Raw genomic sequence first — 23,584 nt, 5'->3', positions numbered from 1 at the left:
TGTGATCACCAGGTGCAGTATTGCTACTATTATATTTAAATAGATCTTATATATGAATTAAATTCATACTTGCAGCATTGAGTTCAGGGTTTCGATTTAGACTGTGCCTTTCAAAAGATAAAACTGATTAATACTACTTCATTTACTTACAATACTGCTTCCAGTAATTTTTGTTCATTCTTTATAAAGTATTGCATTTAACAGCAAAGGTTTAAAAATTGAGACAGAGCTGCATCAGCGAAAGAAAATACAAGTACTATACAAGAAAAAAATTGCCATCTTCATTTAACATACATGTTTAAGATTAAGAAAATGGACAGAAACATACGGCTACATACAAATGCAAAGCCTAGTGACTAAGGGACTGTATCTGCTAAAATATAAAGTGCAAACAGAGCCTGATTATCCGAGAATTGAAACCTTAAGGCGAACTTACAGCATGTGTACTTAGAACATCTTTGCAAGTTATATTTTAGCACATACGTTCATCTGCAACAGCATATAAGAAGAAATCAAGGTACACAAGTGCTTTTGAAGCTATTTCTAAAATGCCTTTCTGTATTGTTTGTGACTATTTTCTTTAAAAGCTACTATACAGTGCAAACCATATGTGCTACACAATAACTATACAATAACATTACAAATGACTTTAATATAAAGTTTTTTTTTTAAATAAAAAATAACATAACCACAGCTATGAATACTGCTGGTAAAATAAATTAATTCTTTTTTTTTTTTTTTTGAAAATGGCACCAATAATACACGTTACTAATGGACTGTCATGAAATTACACCTCCAGTCTTCAGTTCAGCCATCCTGATTGCCCAGATGTAATTCACACAGCTTCTGTTCCCGTTGTGTGTGTCTTTTTCTGGACTGGGAAGAACGACGTCCTAAACACGGTACCCCAGGGGACTGACGCCTCTGAGCGAGCTAGTTTATTTCACTTGACGTGTTCCGCCGCATGTGACGAGCAGTAAAACTTCTTGTGAGTTATGAAGTTCGAGAGGTTGTTGAACTGGATGTCACACAGCCGGCAGTACTTCCCGCTGGTGGGAGCCTGGGTGGAGCCGTTCACCCCTTTCGCTATACTAGACAACTGTTCCTCCGCGGAGGGCATTCCCGGGGATACGTTCTCGTTTGCGGCCATCGGGTTCTCCGAGATCCAAGAGGGAGATTTGTGGCCGTCCTCCTGCTGAGGATTCTGGGCAATGTTCTCCTGCTGTGGGTTGGCGGCGGCGGGTCTCTCCTCCGGCTTCAGTCCACCATTGACGATGACCATGCCTCTGTTCTTGGGAAGCAAAGGCAGGGCATCCTTCTTGGGCGCGGCACACCCGTTGGAGGAAGCCTGGCCCTTGGGAGATTCATTTTCTGCATTCGGGCCTTGCTCGATGTCGGCGGCGTTGTGGATGACGAGCGAGCCAGCGATATAATCGCTCGGCTTGATCCCGTAATACGGAGAGAGCTGGTCGGCGCCCTTCGCCTTCTTGATTGCTCCGGGGTAAAGGCATTGCGGCAGAAACAAGTGTTTGCTCTCTTCTTTTGTCGCCACGAGCTGGGCGGCTTCGCTGAAGGCTTTCAGGCCCTGCAGGGTGGCCAAGTGCGAGGAGAACACGTTCCCGTTGGGGGAAGGCTGCTTCGGGTTCCCGTTCTTCTCGCACTTGACGATGCCCCTGTCGTAGCCGACATCGGGGCTGCTGCGCCCGCTCTCCGGGTTGGGAAACACCTTGCTGTCGAGTGGGCCCAGGTCGTTACGCGGGTGGGCAGTGACCGGGCAGAAGTTCTGCTTGTGGGCCAGGTAGTTCTCCACCTTATTGAAACTGATCTTGCACACGGTGCACTCGTGGTAGTCCAGCAGCCTCTTGGGGGACGTGGTCGCCCGCTCGGGCTGGGGCAAGCACTTTTTGCTGAGATCGATGGGCACGTCCATCTCGAGGCAGGACGCGCTGGAATGGGCGGCGTCGCATTTGGAAACCGGGACGCACTTGTGGACGGCCAGCGACGCGTCCAAGTGCTTGGAGACGATTCCCGGGAAGATATCACAGCGCGGGTGGTAGCACTCCCCTAGCCCCTCGGGGGGCTCTTGGGTGGAGGTGCAGGGGTTGCTGAGGTTGGCTACGTCGAGGAAGCGCTGCTGGACCAGGGGCGGCCTCTGTTCCTGCTCCGGTAGGCACATCTCGTACATCTTCCTCCGCTTGCGCGTGCGCATGGTTCTCTGCATGGCAGGCACTTTGCTGGCGGCAGATCGCTTGAGCGGCGGGTCGTGGCGGGTGGCACAATAGTACTGTTTGTGGACCATGTACGTCTCGTGCCGGCTGAAGGTGATGTTGCAGGCTTCACAGGTGGTCTTATTCGGGTCACTTTCCCCGTCCACTAAGGGGCCACTGGCGTTTTTTGCATCCACGGGTTTCCCATTCATCTTATCGTCGTTGCTACTGGAGGTGGAGAGCTTCTTGGCTTGGGCAGAGAAGTCCTTGTCGTGGTGGCTCTTCCCACTGGGCCCAATTAAATCTAACACCGTGGAGGAACTGAGGCAGGGTGTTGGGAGAAGCGGGTTCTCGGGATCAGCAGCGTGAGCGGCCGGGTTGAGGAGGTTTAGGGAGGTTTGGCCAGCGTTGGGACTCACGGCCTCAGGCATCTTTTCCGCAACGCCGGGGAACTCGGGGGACTTGGCCATCTGCTGCCATCGGCTGCTGCAGTAGTGTTTTTTGTGCACTAGGTAGTTATCCAGATTGTTGAACGTTATGTTGCACTCAAAGCAGGTGGCCCCCTTGGGCATCAAGGGGCTGTAAATGACGGGAGGGTAGCTGCTGCTTCCGTGCCTCAGTCGCCGGTGGACCAGCTCGGACATCTTGGCTAGGATCTCTGAAGCTTGAGGGACCATGGTGATATCTTGGGGGAAAGCGAACTGAGAGAGAAAGGGACCCACAGGGAACGACGGCCCGATATTGGGCTGCACCGGAGAGGAGGCGAGCCTCGGGCTCGAGGGCTCAGACTTTATTTTCGTGTAAGAAAAGCTCTGTTTATTTGCGGTCGGCTGGATCTCTGGCCTCTGGTTCGTGAGGAAGAGCGGGGCCTTTTTCTCACACTTGTCCAGCTCGGTGTCCGAGCTGGCATCTTTAGTCTGCATGGCCTTTTGGCTCTGGGGGAGTTCGCTTCTGGTCAACAAGTCCGCGGCTGGCGGTAAGCCGTCTTCCGTCCCGCTGGGGGAGTGCTCCAGGTCACTTTCCCTGGGAAGTTTGCCTCCAGGGACGTGCAGCTCCTGGTGCTGCAGCAGCTCCCGCTGAGTCTGGAAGCCGAAGTGGCAGTGAGTGCATCGGAAGGCAGCTTGAGTGAGATGGGAGAACAGGTGCTGGTGAAAGTTGATCACAGAATCCGCGTTGTAGCTACAGACGGTGCATTTCAGACTAGCACCCGGGGGGAGGAATTCTTCCATTTTCACTCCTGGAGAGACACACAAAATAAGAGAATACTGAGAACTTCATGTGGTGGTTTTGTCATGGCAGGAACCTTGACAATGACCTCATGTCTTCAAATATAACAGGAATGAACTGAAATCTTTCAGAATCTCATGGTGTTAGTGTAAGTAGTTAGCTAGTTATTAATAAAGGGAGGAAGCAAAGGGAATCAGACGTTAAGCTTAATAAACGAGGGAGCTGAATCCGATATTAAACCTAATCTACTAGGGAGCTGAATCTGACATTAAGCCTCATTCCCTAGGAAGCTACAGAATTCACAGGTTCCTCAGGGGACACCTGCATCCTCCAAAGAAGTGGGCAGGAAGAACTGGTTATAGGTCATTAGCCAGGATTACCGAGGAAGGGATAAGAACAACAGCAGAGCCGGGCCATTGTGGCTAAGTGGTTGAGCTTTGACCCATGAACCAGGAGGTCACAGTTTGATTCCCAATAGGGGCACATGCCCAGGTTGCAGGCTCTATCCCCAGTAGGGGGCATGCAGGAGGCAGCAGATCAATGATTCTCTCTCATCATTGATGTTTCTCTCTCCCTCTCCCTCTCCCTTTCTCTCTCTGAAATCAATAAAAACATACTTAAAAAAAAAAAAGAACAGCAGGGGAAATTCATTTGCTAGGCACATGTGCAGTAGAAACCAAGATGGCTCAGGGGGAGGTAAGTGTATGGGCAGTAGAAACCAGATGAGGCAGCAGATCTTTGGGACATGCACAGTAGGAGCCAAAATGGTGACAGAGCCTAGCTGGGAAAAGAATCCGATTGGATAAGGGCACGGAACCCCAGATGGTTCAGGAAAGGGATTGGTTGGGGTGGGAGGGGGCAGCACCAGGAAAAACTCAGGAAGTAGCTTGGATAGTTTCCAAGCAAACCTGTTCCTTCCGAAAATGAAGACTGTAAGGAGGATTATCAAGCATCTCGGAGCAGTGGCTGCTGGATCCTGCCCACCCTCTATACCCCTAGGGCATATTATTTCCCTTCACCCCATTAAATCTTGCCACTCCATTTAAACTTCTCCCAAGCGTGTGGCCTTTGAAATTTCTTTCTTGTGACACGGCAAGAACCCATTTTCACCAGCAACAATCTGTGCTATTAACTTATTTCTTTATATATATTTGGCCTTTATACAGGGGTCCTGGCTCACAGCTCCTAAAAATCCTTAACATTTCCTGTGATAAGAGTGATAAAGGTGTCTTTTGTTATGTTAATGAGGTGACCTTTGGAAAGCCCCTAGGTAACCAAAGGATGGGAGGCTTACAGGGGTGGGGTTGGGGGAGGGGGAGGCAGGGGAAGGAAGTCCATGATTAAAGGGTTGAAACTTTTAGTCTTCCCCCACCCCCAACCTCCTGGGAGGGGGTTGAGGGATTGGAGAATAAGTTCAACAGCCAATGGCCAATGATTTAATCAATCATGTCTATGTAATGAAACCTCCATAAAAAACTAAAAGGATTGGGTTCAAAGAGCTTCAGGGTTGGTGAACATGTAGATTAGGGGAGAATGGCATACTCTGAGGAGGCATAGGATGCTCCTCATCCTTTTCCCATACTTTGCCCTATACATTTCTTCCATCTGTCTGTCCCAGAGTTGTTTCATTTCATAATAAATTGGTCATCTAGTGAATAAATGGGTTTCCTAAGTTTCATGTACCACTCTAATAAATTATTCAAACCCAAGGAAGGGGTCTTGGCAATCTCTGATTTATAGCCACCAGTTGGTCAGATGCACAGGTAACAATCTGGACTTGCAGTTAACATCTGAACTGGAGTGGTTGTCTTGAGTTCTTAACCTGTGGAATCAGATGCTATCTCTGGGTAGATAGTGTCAGAATTGAGTTGAATTGCAGGACACCCAGTTGGTTTCTAACTAATTGCTTGGTGGTGGAGTGGGGGATCCCTTTCCCCCTGATGCATTGGAATTGAGATCCAGACACTTTTACTCACTAAAGTTAACAATAGTCCCCATTTGTTGGTTTATGGTTAAATCAGGCTTGGCTCATCCTCTCTGTACTCTAGACTAAAATGAGAATTTCCTTTTATATTTATACTAGTGGCCCAGTGTACGAATTCGTGCACCAGTGGGGTCCCTCGGCTTGGCCTGCGGGATCAGGCCAAAACTGGCTCTCCGACATCCCCCAAGGGGTCCCAGATTGGCGAGACGGTGCAGGCCAAGCCGAGGGACCCCAACAGTGCATGATCGGGGCTGGGGAGGGATGTGGGAGGTTGGCCAGCTGGGGAGTGACTATGGAAGGATTCCAGGGCGTGTCCAGCCCGTTTCGCTCAGACCCGATCAGCTGGACCCCAACAGCAAGCTAACCTACCAGCTGGAGCATCTGCCCCCTGGTAGTCAGTGCATGTCATAGCGAGCAGCTGAGTGACCTTAGCATATCATTAGCATATTATGCTTTGATTGGTTGAACAGATGACCTGACACTTAGCATATTAGGCTTTTATTATATAGGAAGGTAAAAACATGGCAGAGAAACCTGGTCCTATAGCTATAAAAAGGAATTTCTTATCCTTCTCTTCTTAAGTAATCCAATACTTGTTTTTCTATCCAGCTAAAAAGATCCTTCTGTTTTTGTTTTGTACATGACTTACCATCTGAGACCACCAACCTGTTTCTACTTCCCCTGCTTCATCACCTACATGAAGACAGCTCATTTGTAGGGAAAGGGAAGAGAATGAGTAGAAAGGAAACTGACTATTTCTACACGTTCAAAGACAAAAGCTTGTGCTGTACTAGAACATTGGAGGTTGGAGCTAGTTTGTTTACAACTCAGCACCAACTTCAGTTTTTTATTTATTCACCCGCAGTAAAAACATTGAAGAAAGTCACCCAGAAATAGCCTACAAGTTTTGTATTATAGGTGCTGAAGAACTGTGATTCCCAAAACTTGTTTGGCCCTACTCAAGAATGTTCCTAGAGATATCTAAAATTAATGTAATTCTATTAGTTTCAATTAAAAAATAGGACAATTTGAATACTATGTGATGATACTAACAACAATTGGGCATACAATTCCAACATAAATGGGAATAGTTGCCACCTTGCTGTTAAGAGTGGGCTTAAAACAAAAACATACTTATTTGTTTTTCAGCCTAATTTTTCTTAAGTAATTTAAAAACAGGACTAAAAGTGATTTTATGTCAAAAAAATCAACTAAGCTGTTATGATGTACACTCTGGAAGTCAAGAGCATTTTATAGATCCATATTTAAAAGTTAATTTTTCTCAAGTGTGATTTTAATTGGACCTATCAAAATAATAGCTTTATTCCAATTCAGCAAATACTTCTTTTTAAATACCTATTTTTTTCCTGCCATGTGGATAACAGTATGGTCAGTTTGCAAAGATCACTTGACACTTAAATCAATGAATATTAATGACAATGTACAAAGGGTATTGAGAGTTTCTAAAATGATGCTATTTTACTTCAGTTAAAAAAAAAAAAGAAAGAATGATTTGGCCTGCAATCTGAGGGCAGTAGTTGTTAGAAAAGAATTCAGACCCAAGTCCTTTGAGTGGAAAATAAATGACATAACCAGCTAGCTGATCCAACTGGTTAGATTTTAATTTTATTTGTAGATATAGTTAGACTATAGATGTATGCATGCATGTATGTAAAGAATGGAGTCTCTAGAGCAAAAGAGGAAACATGGGAGGCACTTACCACTGTGTGAATTCAGGTGCATTTCTAGAGCTCGGGCATTTGAGAAACTCTTGGTGCATTGTGGGAAGGGACACAGGCTGGAAGTCTGAGCAGCACTGTCTTCGCTTTCTTCTGACACTGGAGCAGCTTCCCTTTGCCTCCCACTGCAATAGTACATCAAATGGGCTTGCAGGTTCCGCTCACTCCGATACCAGATGCCACAGGACTTGCAAGGGAATATATCCTCTGTAGACAAAAACACAGGGGCGCATGAGCTGCCGCCCATTTGGGGGTAGAGCAGCATTTGGTTCAATCTGCCTCAGAGACTGCCCTGAGGTTCTGAATGAGGCAATTGGACAGTGAGTGAGGGTCGTGCAGTTGTGAATGCTGTTCCACAGAATGAGACTAAGGAATGTGCTTTACCTGCCCACAGTGTGTTTAGAAAGTGGTATTGTAGAAGACACCAACATTCAATAAAAACACAAGAGATTAATTTTTAAATTGCTTACATTGTACTTATGGTTTAGAAATATATGCATTTATAAATAGCAATGTGAATTGGTTTCTCTGATTGATTAAAATGTAAGGATCTAATGGCTGAACTAAAGTTAGCCCTGATGCCAACCCCTGACACCATCTTTTCATTTGATAAATTAGTTACAGAGAGCCTACTATGTGCCAGACTCTAGGCTGGGTTGGGCTGTGAAAGTGAAAGACCACACAGCTTTCCTTAAGAAGCTTAAGGTCTCCTGGGGTTGATGAACAAATGGTCAGATAATGAAATTAGCATGCGATGACGATTATGATGGAGGTATCTGAGGGGTGCATTAGGCATGGAAAAAAGACACTGGGTTGGTGAGAGAACTCATCTGGTGGAGGGAGGAGGAGGTCAGGTGAGGATTTAGAAGGAAGATGCATGCCTCAGCTGAGTTGTGAAGAATGAAATCAGTCAGGTGAAGAAGAGGGCTAGGTCCTCCTGTCCAAGGGAACAGCCTAGGGAAAGCGATGGTAGCCTGAGAGAAGCTTGGGCGAAGGCTGGGAGGCTGTGCTGCTCAGGCACGGGGCATGATGGGAATTGGGACAGGTGAGATTGCAGAAAGTTGTAGAAGGGCTAGATTATCAAAGACTGTATAAGCTCTCTTAAGAAGTTAAATTTTTATCTCAATGGTTATGGAGAATCACTGAATCACTTTAAGCAAGAGAATGACAGGATCAGATATTACAGAATCGTAAGAGTCGAGTTTTGAAGGTACTGAATTGGGAAGGAAGACTTATGACTGGTAGGAGGTAACTGCAGGAATCTAAGTGAATTATGAGAGTTTGTGCTGTAGCTAAAGTCATGTAATATTTATAAAGTCATGCTATGATATGCATTTTCATGTAGTTACTCATGGACATTTTCACCACGTATGTGTTTTCCCCCTTCATCCATTTATAGGGGAGGAAACCGAGGTTGAGGTACTCGCTCCAGATCACATAAGTGGGTGGACTGGGATTGGACCTAGTGTTAACACTTCCATATGCCACAATGGCAAGGGGGGCAGAGAGGGAGGGGGAAAAGTTATATTTAGGAAGTAGAACTGACTGGAAGTGATGGCCACTGCTTTGCAATTAGATGTTAGGGCAGATTGCAAGGTATCTCCTCAGTTCCTAGGCTTCCTGTTAGCGTTTCTGTGCCATTCATTTTTTCAGGGAACAGATGATGGAGAGTGATGAGTTAAGGCTAGAGCACACATTGTGTGACAAACACTGGCACTGTATTGAGCAAACCTGGCCATTCTGTAGGGAAAGGAGGCACCAGTCAGAGGGATGCCAGATAACATAATTGGGACTAATCCAGGAACCCTGGGATACACGGTCACATTACAGGATTTAAAATTCCTGTAAAAAATACAGAGGAACATGGGAGGGGTTGCAACAGAGGTCTAAAACTTGGCAGAAAGAGCTTATTTGTGATTTGTAAATTGTATAGTTGGTGAAACCCATGATAGTGAAGGCGATGGTGTTGAGGAGATGAGGAGAAAACTAAGGATCAAATTGTAGTGAGTGAAAAATAAGGACAGCAAGTGCAATATAGAATTTCAAATTAAGATTATATACAAAATTATATGCTACCGCTATTATTTAGCCTCTCTCACCAAGTTAGTGGCATTTACACTATTCAGAGGGACACATTGTTTAATAGTGTCCATTTAAGCTGGATGAGTTTAACTGATTAGCTAATAATTTCAGAATGAGAATGAAGGCAGTATGCATCTATGCTGATTTATTTGGGATTAATAGTTATCTTGCTACAGAAAGCAAACCAAGTATAATCTTAAATATGATTACAATTAACATTCACACATTGGAGTTTCACAATCATATGAGGTACCCCCAGTGTCCCTGGGAACAAACCTTTTTGCCTCAAATTCAAGTTGGGCCTCTGTTATTTCACGTTCCTGACTATCTGAATCAAAGCAAAGGTTCATTAAAGGAAATAACTACATTTATATTAAGGAAATCCAAAAATTGTAGCTTGGTTTGGGTCCTCTGGATCCACTGGTTGGATGAAGACTAATCCCACATACACTTGAGAATGTCTTTATCCTAAAGGATGCTATTACAGCAAGAATATAATTATTACTGAACCTATATATGTATGTATGTATATATATGTGTGTATATATATATATATATATATATATATATTCATATCAAGACAACATTGCAGTCTCTAGGTTTCCATTCTGCATCATTCAGAGTCTCAGGGATTTTCAAGGACATTTTTGACTAAATGTAATATTTCACTTACTTACTAGCTTTCTCCTCTTCAGATGTAACTGCTACTCATGTTTTCTCATAGAACTAGATAAAAGCAGAGCTGAGTGTATAGCACAGATCTTCAGACTCCTAGGTCACTGATTTTCTGTCACTTACAGTGTCACTTTGCATGTTCAAGAAATAAAACCTAAGTTCAATAGTCATTTTAACAAATATAAAAGGATATTTGCCAGGGTATATTTAAAAATTCTCCATATAAAGCATTCTGAATATATATCTTACCTTATAATAGACAAATATGCAAATTGACCGCACCTTTGCTACGCCCAAGCCACGCCCACCAACCAAGCCACGCCCATCAACCATGCCCACCAGGAAACAGTTGCAGGGACGTTGGGGTGTGGCAGAGCCCAAGGCCAGGAAAGCCGCCCGAGGCTTTCCCGGCCTTGGGCGCCTGCGCCGATCGCAGGAGATCACTGGGGGTCGGCTCCTGCGATTGGGTAGCAGGGACACTGGGTGCGACCGAGCCCAAGGCCGGGAAAGCCGCCCGAGGCTTTCCCGGCCTTGGGCGCCAGCTGGGAGCCTGCGCCAATCGCAGGAGACCACTGGGGGTCGGCTCCTGCGATTGGTAGCAGGGATGCTGGGTGCAGCCGAGCCCAAGGCCACTGCCCAGGGCCAAGCCCGGACCCTGAAAGAAGGCAGAAGGCAGTGGCCACAGCCAAGGCCTGGGTCCCCGGTGCCGGCAGAAAACTGGTGCAGGCAGCCAGGTGAATGAAGGTCTATTGTACGAATCTTCGTGTAAACGGGCTACTAATATATATATATATAGTATTAGCTGCTGTCTTGACCTATCCAGGCTAAACTTCCTCTCCATTAGTATATCTAATAAAATTTTTAAATATATATATTTATTCTTTTAGAGAGAGGGATAGAGAGAAACATGGATGAGAGAACCATCAATCAGTTGCTTCCTGCATGCCCCCTACTGGGGATAGAGCCCACAATGCTGTGCCTTGACCCAGAGTAGAACAGGGGACCTCTTCAACCACTGAGGCACAATGGCTGGGCTATCTAATCAAAATTTGAATTGCATTCTTTTTCTTTAAGTTTTTAACTCTATTGCCCTTAAAGAATACCACAATCATTCTACTATAAAAGCATCAAGAAAGCTGAATGTTGTTTAACTGGTTTAGAAAGTCAGCTTTTTGTGTGTGACATTCAGGAATCCAACCTGAAATGAATGAATGAATTCTTTTTATACTCACATGAGAAGCAAACACACACAGAGTTAGAGAGAAGATAAACTGAAATGTAGAGTCTGTCCCTGGTTGCCTGTCAGTAGACTTTTTTTTTCTCCCCATAAATACCATCCCCACTACAAAGCAACTGTACTGGGCTGTTGCACTCAGCACTTACTATTGACAATAGCTGTAGGCAAAATAGAAGCCATGGCGGCTTGTTGAGGAAGCAACTGAATTGAGTCCAGCAGGCGGGCAGGGTACATCCCTTCTGTAAGAGACATCTGACTGGCAGCTTGGAGCCTTGAGTCAAAATCCACCACAAAGGCAATTAGCTCTTCACCCTCAGAGATGGCCTTCGTGGTTGTGCACCAAAGCTGACCCCCTGTTAAGAAGAAAAAAAGAAGAGGAAGATAGGATTGACATAGAATGCTCCAGCCTGCTGTAATTAGATTGATGTCAATAGCACCTTCTCATGTTTTTCACATCAGTTTCAACTGGGGTGGGGGTGGGGGAGTGTTTGATCAAGACAACAGCTGAACACCTCTTCCCTACCATGTGAATAATTGTACTCCTTGCATTAAATGAACTGTTCAGTGGTCAATAGTAAGAGAAGACTAAGAAACAAGTCTAGACATAATCTCCAGAGAGTTTTGTCAACTCTGTCTTCTGGGCTTGCCTTAATCATGACATGGTATCCTGCCTAAGAACAAGCATGGTAGGGGTCAACCGCAAACATTTCCTTTAGGTAGTTTCTGAAGTTACTCTTTCTGTACCTTATGGAAGTAAAAAATTATTTCCCTCCAGCTCCTACTTCCCCCGTCCTCCTCCCACCACTCTTGCCAAAATACTTTATTATATCAATACCAGATAACCCCAAACTACAAAACAAGTAAATAAAAGCTCCTAAAATCTAGAATGTTAAGACAAAATTCCGTTAGTTTTACACCCTTTATGTCTGTTGACATTTTTTTTTTTCTGGCGGAGTGATTTTTACTTATATAATGTTCCTTATAACGTGGCTTCTTTATCTCCATTTACCCTGATTGAACTTCCTGAAAAGAAGATAGGCCAAAAATCCTTTTCAAAAAGGCTTATTTAAATAAAGATTTGTTTAAACGAAAAGAACTCTTTCTTCAAACACTAAGATATACTCTGGCTCTGTGCTTCAAATGATCACGTGTGGTGCATTAAAAAGAAAATTAACTATGCAAGGCCATCTTCTAATGTATTGGAATGCGATAGCAAATGCTCATTTATTTAACATGTTTAGACAGGCAAAGCACTTATATTTTGTTATCTACACTCTCAGGCCTAGATACGTATCCTATACAGTTATGGCTGGAATAACGTGGCATACTTGATATGTTATAAAGCTATTTTTTCCCCCTTGTGTATATATTGCAAGGCTATATATTGTAGTCATTAAGCAGGCAAAAATCGTACCCATTCTGATAAGTAATATTGCTCTGTTTATCTCTCAGCATTACTGTCTCTTCAACTGCACTTCATTTTTTCCCCACCCTCAAAAAGATTATAGTTTTTAAACAACCTGTGGTAAAAATCTGGTGGGAAAGATAACAACAGCATATGACATGGCAGGGTTGCACAGAAGGAGGGGGTCACTTTTTTACTGGGAACTTGGACAAGGAATTAAACCAGCTGATGAAGTTTTAAAGGTAAAGGAACAAAACACCTTCCGTGGACAATAGATTTTTGTGAAGAAACAAAGCTAGGGTTACAGACTTCAGATGAGTGTGAAGGTTTCAAAGTGAGACACCAACATCCTAAAAGACTAGGAAAACAACTTCACTTTTTTTTATTTCACTTTGACTCTAACGGATCTTGAAACCAAAGAGGAGAAACAGATTCGCCTTGGCCCTGATTTATTTATTTACAAATAGGGAAGCGAAGCAGCATCATGGACTGGACGAGCGAGCGTTCCATGTGCTAAGTGGGGTATTTCTGCTGGTGACACTTCCCTGGATGGCTTCTGTCATCGGCCACGGCTGTGCCTTCTCTGATGTACATAGAAGATCCAAACTCTTTACAGCAGTAGACAAAGGTGATCACTTGTGTTTTCTGGGAGACACAGTTTATTAAGTGAATGTATGTGATAGAGGGGTGAGGAGGGCAGAGTCACACACTCCCATTCCAGTTTTTTTCATAGCTTGGTCTTTCTGAGTCACTGGATTTCAGTGATGAGTGGAATGACTTACATTATGAGCAATAATTTACTATTAGTAAATTTACATCGTTGGTAAATCCAGTTATGGCTATTTTTCACAAAAAGAACATTTTGAACTCAGTTGCCCAGGAGAAATGGAGATTTTACAGAAGGTACCACTCACAGCTAATCTTTTTTTCCCCTTCTTTTAATATATTTTATTGATTTTTTACAGAGGAAGGGAGAGTGATAGTTAGAAACATCGATGAGAGATAAATATCGATCAGCTGCCTCCTGCACACCCCCTACTGGGTATGAGCCTGCAACCAAGGTACATGCCCCCGACCGGAATCGAACCTGGGACCCTTGAGTCCACAGGCCGACGTTCTATCCACTGAGCCAAACCGGTTAGGCCACAGCTAATCTTGAACACAGCCATGGGTTATGTACAAGGATGATTCAATACTTGAGCTCCAACTTAGAACCAAAAGGCTCCAATAAATATATAAAGTAATCTTCACAAATATCAAGTGCAAGGAAAAGTTAAGGAAAAACACGAGTTTTCTGTGTTAATAAACAGCCTAGCGGTGGTAGTGCACACCTGTGGTTTCAGACATCCTCGGTAACGTTTCACATTCGGTTGTCTGTGTCACTTTATCTCCTTTTATGGTTTAGTCAGAGCATGTCTTGTTAAAGGTTGAATTAGAATAAAAATGTACTGTGTAGACTTGATGAGGAAGTCAGCTGTCTTAGGAGTGAATCTTTCAAATCGTTCATTCATCAGCTATTCATTGAACTCTTTGCTGTGTGCCAGCTGGGTGCTAGGGCTTCACACACAGCTCTACAATCAGAAGGCACACAATACTAGTAAACAGAGTACCATACCATGCGGTGGGTGTTGTCGCTTCTTGCTGAGGAACATGGGAGAACAGTGAAAAACTGACACCTCTTGGGGGAGTCAGGTAAACCATCCCAGGTGAGTTTTTGATGGCCTCACGAAGAACAGAGGTAAAATGGCAGAAGTGCACGTGCAAGCAGAGGGTTGTGGAAGAGCTGCTGATCCCGATGAAGGCTCAGAGGCCAGCACCCCCGGAGCTCGGGGTCTGAGGGAGAAGAGGTGGTTTATGGCATTGGTGCGCTTGAGCCAGCCTGCTCCAGATCACAGAGCAGAATGTCCAGCTGTCAGGGATTGCGTGTGCTGGTGGCTGCTATCACGCCGGCAACTTGAAATCGTCCCTGGCGAGAGCTGTAGCATTTGCCACTGGACCCGGCAAACATTACAGACCAGGGCTTCCTCCCACGAAAAGAGTGTAGAGCAAGGTGAGACAGCTTTGAACATAACATAAAACAGTGGTGCCTGGCTCCTGGTGAGGGAGATGGTATATTTTTATTCGAGTGAATGAACGAACAAATTCCTGACATGGGCTTCTTAAAGAAAAACATCTCAGGGTTGTGAGAGTGAACGGAAGGAAATGTTACCATCAGGGGCACTTGGAGGCTATTGCACGAGTGCAGTTGTGAGAAGTGTAACTTGTGAGGGAGACAAGAGCCGCACCCAAGAGCAGGGCTGAGAGGAATGGGGCGATTTTGTGAGATGAGTAACAAGAAAAGAAGCTGCTGAAAATGACACAAAGGTTTCTGGTTTGGGAAACCAGATGACGGCGATGCCATGAGTGAGGCAGTGAAGCTGGTATGTTAAGACAACCAGGAGGCAATGGGTACCAGTTAGGAGCATGTTGGGCCAGATAGGCTTCGTGGTTTATGTACTTCTATTTTGACGGTGTCAATTTCTCGATGAAGTTAGGTTGTATTTTCCTCACTTTATAGAGTGAGAAAACTGAAGCTTGGAGAGGTTAATTAACCTGCCCAAAGACACAGGTGTGGTCAGTGCCAGAATCATGACTTAGACTCTTGTGTGTCCGGCTCCAAAGCCCAAGTATGCAAGTGCACGTGTGTTGTACACATGTATGTGTATGTGCATGCATGGATATACTGAATTCTGCATTGACAATGTAGCATCTGAGGTATGTGAGAGACTTTGGGGTGAATGCATTTAGGAGGCAGTTGGAACGTGGAGGAGATAGAAGGATGGAGAAAACTCTTGTTTTAGAAGTCATGGGCACATTCTAAATGACTGCGATGGTCTTGACATTATTGTGGTAACTCAGGAAAAGTACAGTGTGAAAAGGACAAAAGATTGAGGCCTGGGGAACCTCAACATTAAAGATGGGGGTAGAGGACACGGAATCATTTAAAGATAGAAAGAGCATATATTTGGAGAAGTTAGAGGGAATCAAGAGAAGGGCACTGAAAAGATCATGGGCTGGCTCTTTGAAACTGTTTGGCTGAGTTTTTTAGATGGTGAATGTATATGACTTGATGGAGTTATTTATAATGTGAGATGTCCCAAGTATTGTCAATCAGTGTCAGTTAGTGATTAAAATAAAATATTCTAAGTGTGATTGCCGGTGAGGGATAGGAGCCTATCATGAAGAAGTATGGACAATGCAGCCAGATGGCCGAGGGGAAGATCTTGGCTCTGCCACTTACTATGTGACTTTGAACTTGTCACCTTAGCATCCTGCCTATCAGTGTCGTCACCCTTGAAAATGGGGCTGATGATAACAGTACTGAACTTACGGTGTTATTAGGATTAAATAAGCTAATTAATATATATGAAAGCTTAAGAACAGCACCTGGCATGTATTAAGTGCTATATAATTGTTAACCATTATCCTTTTGGTTTGGTCTGATTGGGGCTATTATTCTCATTTCTCACTGCCCTGCTGAATTCAAGAAATCTTACCAGAGAGAAAAGAGAAACCTATGAATTCAATGAGCAAATGCACTTACGTTATACTGGTAAGAGCTAACTCATTTCAGAAAAAAAGGATGAAGGCTACATCCATTTGTAAATCACAATCTGTATCTTGACTAGTGAGAAACAGTTTCTAGCAATTAACTTGGAGCTGAAGAGGCAGGGGAATCCGTTACCTACTGCTTTTGGAGCGAGGGGAAATATGGCCAACTCTAATTTACAGTTGAATGGAAGGCAGTAGTATTCATCTTGACTAAGAAGAAATCTGAGTGCAAGAAAAACCATACTGATATTTAGCTATTCTGGTATCTTCATGGATTGACCGCATGTTAATGGAAACAAATCACAAGGTAGTATATCTGGCTTCAAAATGAGAGCACCACCATCAAACCAAACCAAACCCAGAAAATAACAAGTGTTGGCAAAGATGTGAAAAATTGGAAGCCTGTGCACAGCTGATGAAGGCAAAATGGTACAACCACTGTGGAACAGTGTGGCATGCCCTCAAAAACTTACAAATAGAATTACCTGATGACCCAGAAGGATTAAAAGCAGATATTCATTCCCACACCCATGTTCAGAGCTGGAGTATTAAAAATTGCTCAAACATGGAAGCAACCCAAGTGTCCATTGACAGAAGCATAAATAAGCAAAATGTGGCATATTCATACAATGGAATATTATTCAGCTTTAAAAAGGAAGGAAAATCTGACAATGCTACAAAATCAATGAGCCTCCAGGACATTACGCTAAGTGAAATAAGCCAGTCACCAAAGGACAAATACTATATTTCCCCCCTCATACCTAGAGTATTCAAAAGCAAAGGGACAGGAAGTAAATTACATCTAGAAAATTAATACTTTAGAAAATTAATTGTAAGGCTAAAAGCAAGACACCCATGAAAAACACACAAGTTGTCAAAACAAGCCAGAGGGAAATTATTTGGGCAAAAAATGCAATAGGATCCCAAGTCAAATTTATAGAAAATATTCCTTTATTAACTTTTGGTCGAGAATATGTTTGTATATTTTCAGAAAACAACTCCGAGACCATGTGGATTCCAGCAACAGAGAGGAGTCTACAGGACTACTCCAGCCATGAAGACAGAAGAGAAGCAGTCCAGAGATGGAAGACGCTGACGTGTCCTTCCCATACTAGCAGGTAGCAGCTGTGCATCACGGCAGGTTGCCCAGGACCAAACCAGAAAGAGTCGGACCTGCATTACCACCGTTTGTCCACCATCTAGATCTGTAATGTCAGTGTTGACATGTACACATAAGGAACTGTTGGACATTGAAATTAGGTCTCAAAAGAACTGTTGGCCCAGAAAGAAACTCACTACAGACTGATTCATTTGCCTGTCACCATAACCATTATTGCTTGTCTCATTTTCGGTTCTTATAAGTGTATTTCTAATAGCACATGATCTCACTCATCTAGGGGAAATAATGAACAACATAGACTGATGAACAAGAACAGACCCAGAAACAAGGAGGCATGGATCAGACTGTCGGGCCTCAGAGGGAGGGTAGGAGAGGGTGGGGGTAAAGGGGAGAGATCAACCAAAGGACTTGTGTGCAAGCATATGAGCCTAACCAGCGGTTAAGGGCAACAGGGGTGTGGGGGCATGTGTGGGGAGGGGTGTGGGATGGGGATGGGGGGATGAGGACAAATATGTGATACCTTAATCAATAAAGAAATTAAAAAAAAAGAAAGTAAATGGAGAGTTACTGCTTAATGGGTACAGAGTTTCAGTTCGGCAAGATGAAAAGAATTCTGGAGATGGCTGGTGGTCATGTTTGCACAACAATGTTAATGTCCTTAATGCCAGTGAACGGTATACTTAAAAATAATTAAAATAGCAAATCTTATGTCATATGTATTTTTTACCACCATAAAGACATTGGGGAAAAAATGAGAGTAACAGTTCTTCACTAAAAAGCGTCCACTGTGAACCCAAACTACTGCCATAGCTAAGGAGGGGAATATCGCTTTTATAAAAAGTTTTCCATATGAGATGGTTCAAAACAGAACAAGAGCCAGGTCTTCTCCCCTCCCAGTTTTCCTAGTAAAGCTACTTATCAAAGACTTGAAAGCTCAGTCCCTAGTGGGATGAAGTTGCTGCTGAGATGGAGTTTACTTTATTTGGCCACACTAGCCATTTGTATTTGAATACATTTTGGAACTGAAAATTGTGAGTTCCTGGTTACTCAGCTGATTTGGGTTTCTGCTTGTGTTCTGAGTGCCAGTTCCTATAAACTCTCTATGAATATGAAACCTAATAAACCTAAGCAATGTTTTCTGTAGCTTTCATATGAGTAGTTTGCTTAATGCTCTTGAGTTACACCAAGAGGATTTTCAATGCACTAATCTACACTCATGATGTATTGATATGAACACAATTAGAATTATGTAAAGGTGTTGGGTGCACATATGGCAATGTCATATGTTTAATTGCTCTCATTCCAGAGCAAATGATTTTGGTTTAAAAGACAACGTGATAATTATGAAGCATAGCTGGCAACCAAAATCACTAAAAATGTATTTGTAAAAAACAAACACTCACAAAAAACAAACAAACAAACAAACAAAAATTTATTTGTCCTCAGTCCAAGGATGAACTAGAAGGAGCATTTGCCTGGAGAGTATGAAACTTTAGTTCTAGTCTTGACTTTTAGTTACTGTGTAATCTGTAGTTTTACCTACATCATGTAAAATGACAGCCTTTGCCTAGATAACCTCTAGATTATCATCATCAAGTCATAAGCAATTTTTAATGCTTCTACAAACAACGTACTAACAATAGTAACAATCACACATTATTATGAGATCACGGGCTGGAAATGTAAGTTATTCAAGGTCACACAGCTAGAGGGAAATTGGAGGAAGATAAAAGGACATGGGAGATGGGGTTAGAAAGAGGCGGCTTGGCTCTAGATTCTGGATGAAAAACCAGGTGTCCCAAGTCACAGCGCCATCTGACGTTCACTAACTACATTACGTTACACCTTACATTGATTACTCGGATGGAGTAATTAGCACAGTTCTCTTTCTGAATCAGAAATAAGATGGTTCACTTTATGAGTGTCAAGGAGATGACTCAGCTATGAGATATAGCTTTCAAATGCATTGTTACAATCTAGAGAATCATGTCTATATTTGTGATGTGGAGGGAACTCCAGGTTATCTTCAAACATGACTAATAAACAATTACAATAGCTAACACTTTAGAAAGCCCTTAATATGTGCCAAGTACTATTCTAAACACTTCACACATATTAAAATCATTTTATAATATTAAATATAAATGCAGCATTTGCCCAATTTCCTATTTAAATTGAAAGTTCAGCTGGACATGAAAAGGGCATAAAAATTCTACTTAATCAATGGCAATCTTGACTGCTCTTAATCAACACTGATTTCCCAGTCCCACCCCAGATCAATCAAATCAAAATCCCCGGGAGTGAAGTTTGGGCTTCATTATTTTTTAGAAGCTGCCCAGAGGGCCTAATGTCCTCTAGGGTTAGGAATCACTATCACATGAGTGTACACCACCTGCAGTTTGTATGGGATAGAAAGAGTGAGACTCTATGAACAAAAAGGCTCTTGATAATCAAATATTTCATAGATGTATTCAAACAACCCAGCAGAGGGAATGTCCATTTTGATACTCAGAAAATGACACTGAAAATAGCTTTGAATTTTCCCCTGGCCACTAATGGTTGAAGATTATGGGAATGATGAGTGGAAAGGGGAAGAAAGCCAGAAAGGGGAATGATGTCATGACTTAGCATCATCTTTCAAGGGATTAAATAAACCAGTGAGGAATTTAGTAAAATGTGAATGATAAATGGTTTTACAATGTTTAATTATTATTTTGAAGGTATGGAACTAATAATCAATAATACTTCATCCCCCTAAACTGTAAAAGATCTTATTGTGCAAACCAGAGCAATACAATCCCATGCCTACTGCATGGGCATGAAGTCTTTATCAAATGACATCGGGCACTGAAGCAGCTATCTGATACCTCCCCGGCTTTCTCCAAACATAAAGGTTATTTTAGGAGTCTCTCTTTGTCTGCCTCTCATGCTGCAGACACAGCCACTCTCCCCAGTCCCCACACCCACACACCACTCCCGTCGCAAATAAAGGACAGATACAGTCAAGGTACCATAGAGAGTAATAATGACGAAGACCTTGACGCAAAGTTCTTGTACAAAGCGATATGGTTCCTAACAGGAAGCTTATAAATTTTCCTCCTAATTGCTGTCAAAACTGCAGTGAAGTGAACTACAAGTTTCCATAATAAAGAGTAAAGTCACAGTTCAAACTCGATTACATTTTGGAAATTCACACTCCTGTTTCTAGAAGCAGTGGCCTCCAATATCTCCCCATCCTGCCAAATTTTTCACTTGCACTTTTTATTATTTATGAAATCAGTGTCTGCACAATGTCAGGCAGACCTCTGCTGATAAACTCTAATTAAGATTAAGACAAGCCTTTTGGAAAGGATCCCATCATTAGCAAACATGATAAACACAAAAATACTCCCTACTTGTCAACCAGGAGCAATTCAGTACCCTAACAGAATTATCTGTTGCTAGGTTACAGAGCTGACAAAGCTTCAATTATATTGTTCGACCATACCTATAGAGTTCTGTATAAGCAAAATGTATCCAGTATAAAAGCATTTAACTTTGTCCATTGCTATCTGCAATTCGCGGCTTCTTACAATGGTAAAAATCAGGTTAATAAATTACATAGCACGCTGAAAAATCTTTCCCATGTGTTATGTCTATACATGCTTCTTCCTAATTTATCTGTGTGATTGATAGACGCTTGCTTTGTAAAAATAAGGAAATACAAGCAACATGAAGCTGTAAACCTCGAGCTAAACTACGTCTGCGCTTATCAAGACACGAACCTAAGCTTAGCATAAAAATATGCAGCAAATTGAACCAATTAAATCACATTTAGATTTTGTACGACTCTACCTCCATAGGGAGAAGGATAAGGAACCTCAAGCACATAGATAGGGATACCAGCCTGAAACTTCATTTTAAGCTAAAAATAAAACAAAACCCACACACACTCACCTAGCAATACAAAAGGACATAGGAGCTTGCAACATCATTTATGCTAAGGGCTTTTCTGAAAGTTGAATAACTTTCACTGTGTAGCATTAAGTCACTAAGTCTTCTCTTTATTAGACTGGGAACTCTAGGCGGGGTCGGGGGAGAAAGCAATATGACAATTTCTAAATACAGGGGTTTGAAAAGGAAAAAAACAAAACACACAAAAAAAACAAAGAACCCCCCCCCTTCCGACTTGTGTAAAAAGGGAAAGTCTATGTGAATCAGAGCTTCAAGACGATTTTATCATGGGTGATTTTTTGTAGATTTCATGGATATTTGGAAATGAGCCAGAATTTTAAAATAACCCTGGCAGGAAAATGTTATATTATATACTATATTGCTTAAGCTGAACACTAAGAAGATAGTCAATTGATGATCAGAGTTTAGCTGATAAAGATAGCATAGTGTTCTATCAAGGAAGTCATATACATCTTAGGTACACAAGTAAATTAAAGTCATTCTCAGAGGATAAATGGGCTGTTTAACACACACACACACACACACACACACACACACACACTCTTACTCATTCTCAAGAACATTATGTTTCTGGAGATGGAGAAAACAAGCCTACTTACTTATTTGGTCATTTCTTTGTTTTAACTTTTACTAAAAAATGTGAAAATCCAACACGATGCCCGCTTGTGAAATGTAACCTTTTCATAACTGGGAAGCAATTGGTTAGAATTAATTCCCTAAAAGCTAACTAAATGCCCTATTTCAACATCACACACGTTACTGCCCAGATCTCAGGGTTTTGACATGAACACCGTACATATATCTATACGTGGCCACATTGTTTAATCCAAATTTTATAATGAATTCAAATTCAATACTGTTGAAATTCTTGACAGTGGAGTAGTGCAAGGAAGAGAACTTATAAATTATGTGTGCCCCTTCTTTGAAAACCGCCGTGGAGGTTTCTTTGTGCATTGGCAAATACAGTAGGAATATGAGGTATTGTGTGGATCCTCCTGCACAGCACCTGATAAAAGAATAAAGAGCTGTGACATATTCTTAAAACAATAGAGGAATTAAAGGGAAACAATGGGCCAGCTGCTTCATTAATACAATCAAAAGGGAGCCCAGCACAGAGGAGTCCAGATAATTAAGCACTACTCTTTTAGACCTCTTTTCTAGAATAAAATTGCTCAAAAATGTATTAACTACTTCATAGTTGTTAGATAGATCTTACCCTTGTTTATTTAGAGTTGATTAATGCCTTTTTTCCCGTATGCAGCAACATGCCAACTCATAGTTTACAATATTTTTGAATAAAATGGAGTGAGAATAATTGATAAAGATCTGCACAATACACGGCAATAAATCAAATGCATTTTGCAAAAGGTCTTTCCTGTTTTTTAAATTATCTTTAACATTTTTCATTTGTACTTATAGGCAATGCAGGGCATTTGGGGCATTCAACTTTCCCAGGCTGGTGCTCCTGACATCTTTTTATAGAGCTTCCTAGCAGTTCCTGCGAGAGGGAGGGAAAATTCAGAGTTGGCCAGCAACTCAGGAGTGTCCCATTGGTATTTGGGCCAAAGGAGGGGACAGATTTCTTCTTCTTTTTTTAATTCTTTGCCTTTTCCAATCAAGAGAGATGGACACATAGCAAGACTACTTGGCAAATGCACTGTTTATCCTTCATCAACTTGATTACAGAAATTGAAAAACAACTTTTTTATGCTCTTTATGTTAAAAACACGATTTACTATTTAAGATATCAAGGCTTTCATTCTTCAACTCTTCTGTGAGCATCCTTTCCTCTGATGTTAATAGAACATTGAATTGCCTAAGAACTGGAAAACTGGGAACTGAATATTGTGTGTTGATTGTTGAAGTGAGGATAAAAACTACACTCTGGTTTTCTCCCAAAATTTTTTTTTTTAACTAAGCTTCTGCTAACCCAACATTCAAATTACAAACTTTACTAAACCATGTGTCAGTTTGAATAAGGTGTATTCTATTCTGATGATGTGAGGTTCTTAATTGAGAATCTGAAATAGAAACAACAGGAGCCAGGGAGATAAATGAATAGACATACTTAACCGTATTTCTGAGACTAACAGAAAAAAATTCTTTTACATATATATTATATATGATTTAAAATTTATCAGCTGGATTCCTATTTCCAAAGATCATCATGTATTATGTCCATATTTTAGAGGATATGGGGTATAAGTAATTCCAGCTATGAAACCTGGCTTTTGACTTTAGGAGTTAGTTCTTTATTAGCTCGATAAGTTTTCCTTGAAAACCAGGAAATACGTTTTCATCGATTTTAAAGAGAGGAAGGGAGTGGGAGGGAAGTATCCATGTGAAAAAGAAAATCGACTGGC

The 23,584-nt window shown here is 42.1% G+C and overlaps 1 protein-coding gene across 1 annotated transcript in view; it reads right to left on the bottom strand.

Moving 5' to 3' along the window:
- Nucleotides 1-741: 741 nt before the first annotated feature.
- ZFPM2 (zinc finger protein, FOG family member 2) overlaps nucleotides 742-23,584 on the bottom strand; it is a 436,841-nt gene continuing 413,998 nt past the window's right edge. The window contains exons 6-8 of the mRNA XM_054708624.1: nucleotides 11,298-11,504; nucleotides 7,140-7,364; nucleotides 742-3,444 (exon numbers count right to left, since the gene is read on the bottom strand). Coding sequence (XP_054564599.1) covers nucleotides 944-3,444; nucleotides 7,140-7,364; nucleotides 11,298-11,504 — 2,933 coding nt within the window. The 3' untranslated portion in view covers nucleotides 742-943. The remainder of the gene's footprint in view (nucleotides 3,445-7,139; nucleotides 7,365-11,297; nucleotides 11,505-23,584) is intronic.

This window comes from Eptesicus fuscus, chromosome 19 (genome assembly GCF_027574615.1).
Source record: "Eptesicus fuscus isolate TK198812 chromosome 19, DD_ASM_mEF_20220401, whole genome shotgun sequence".
In the NCBI taxonomy this organism is placed as follows: Eukaryota; Metazoa; Chordata; class Mammalia; order Chiroptera; family Vespertilionidae; genus Eptesicus; species Eptesicus fuscus.
Note: the sequence above shows the minus strand (reverse complement) of the source record. Positions and strands in the feature narration are given on the sequence as shown.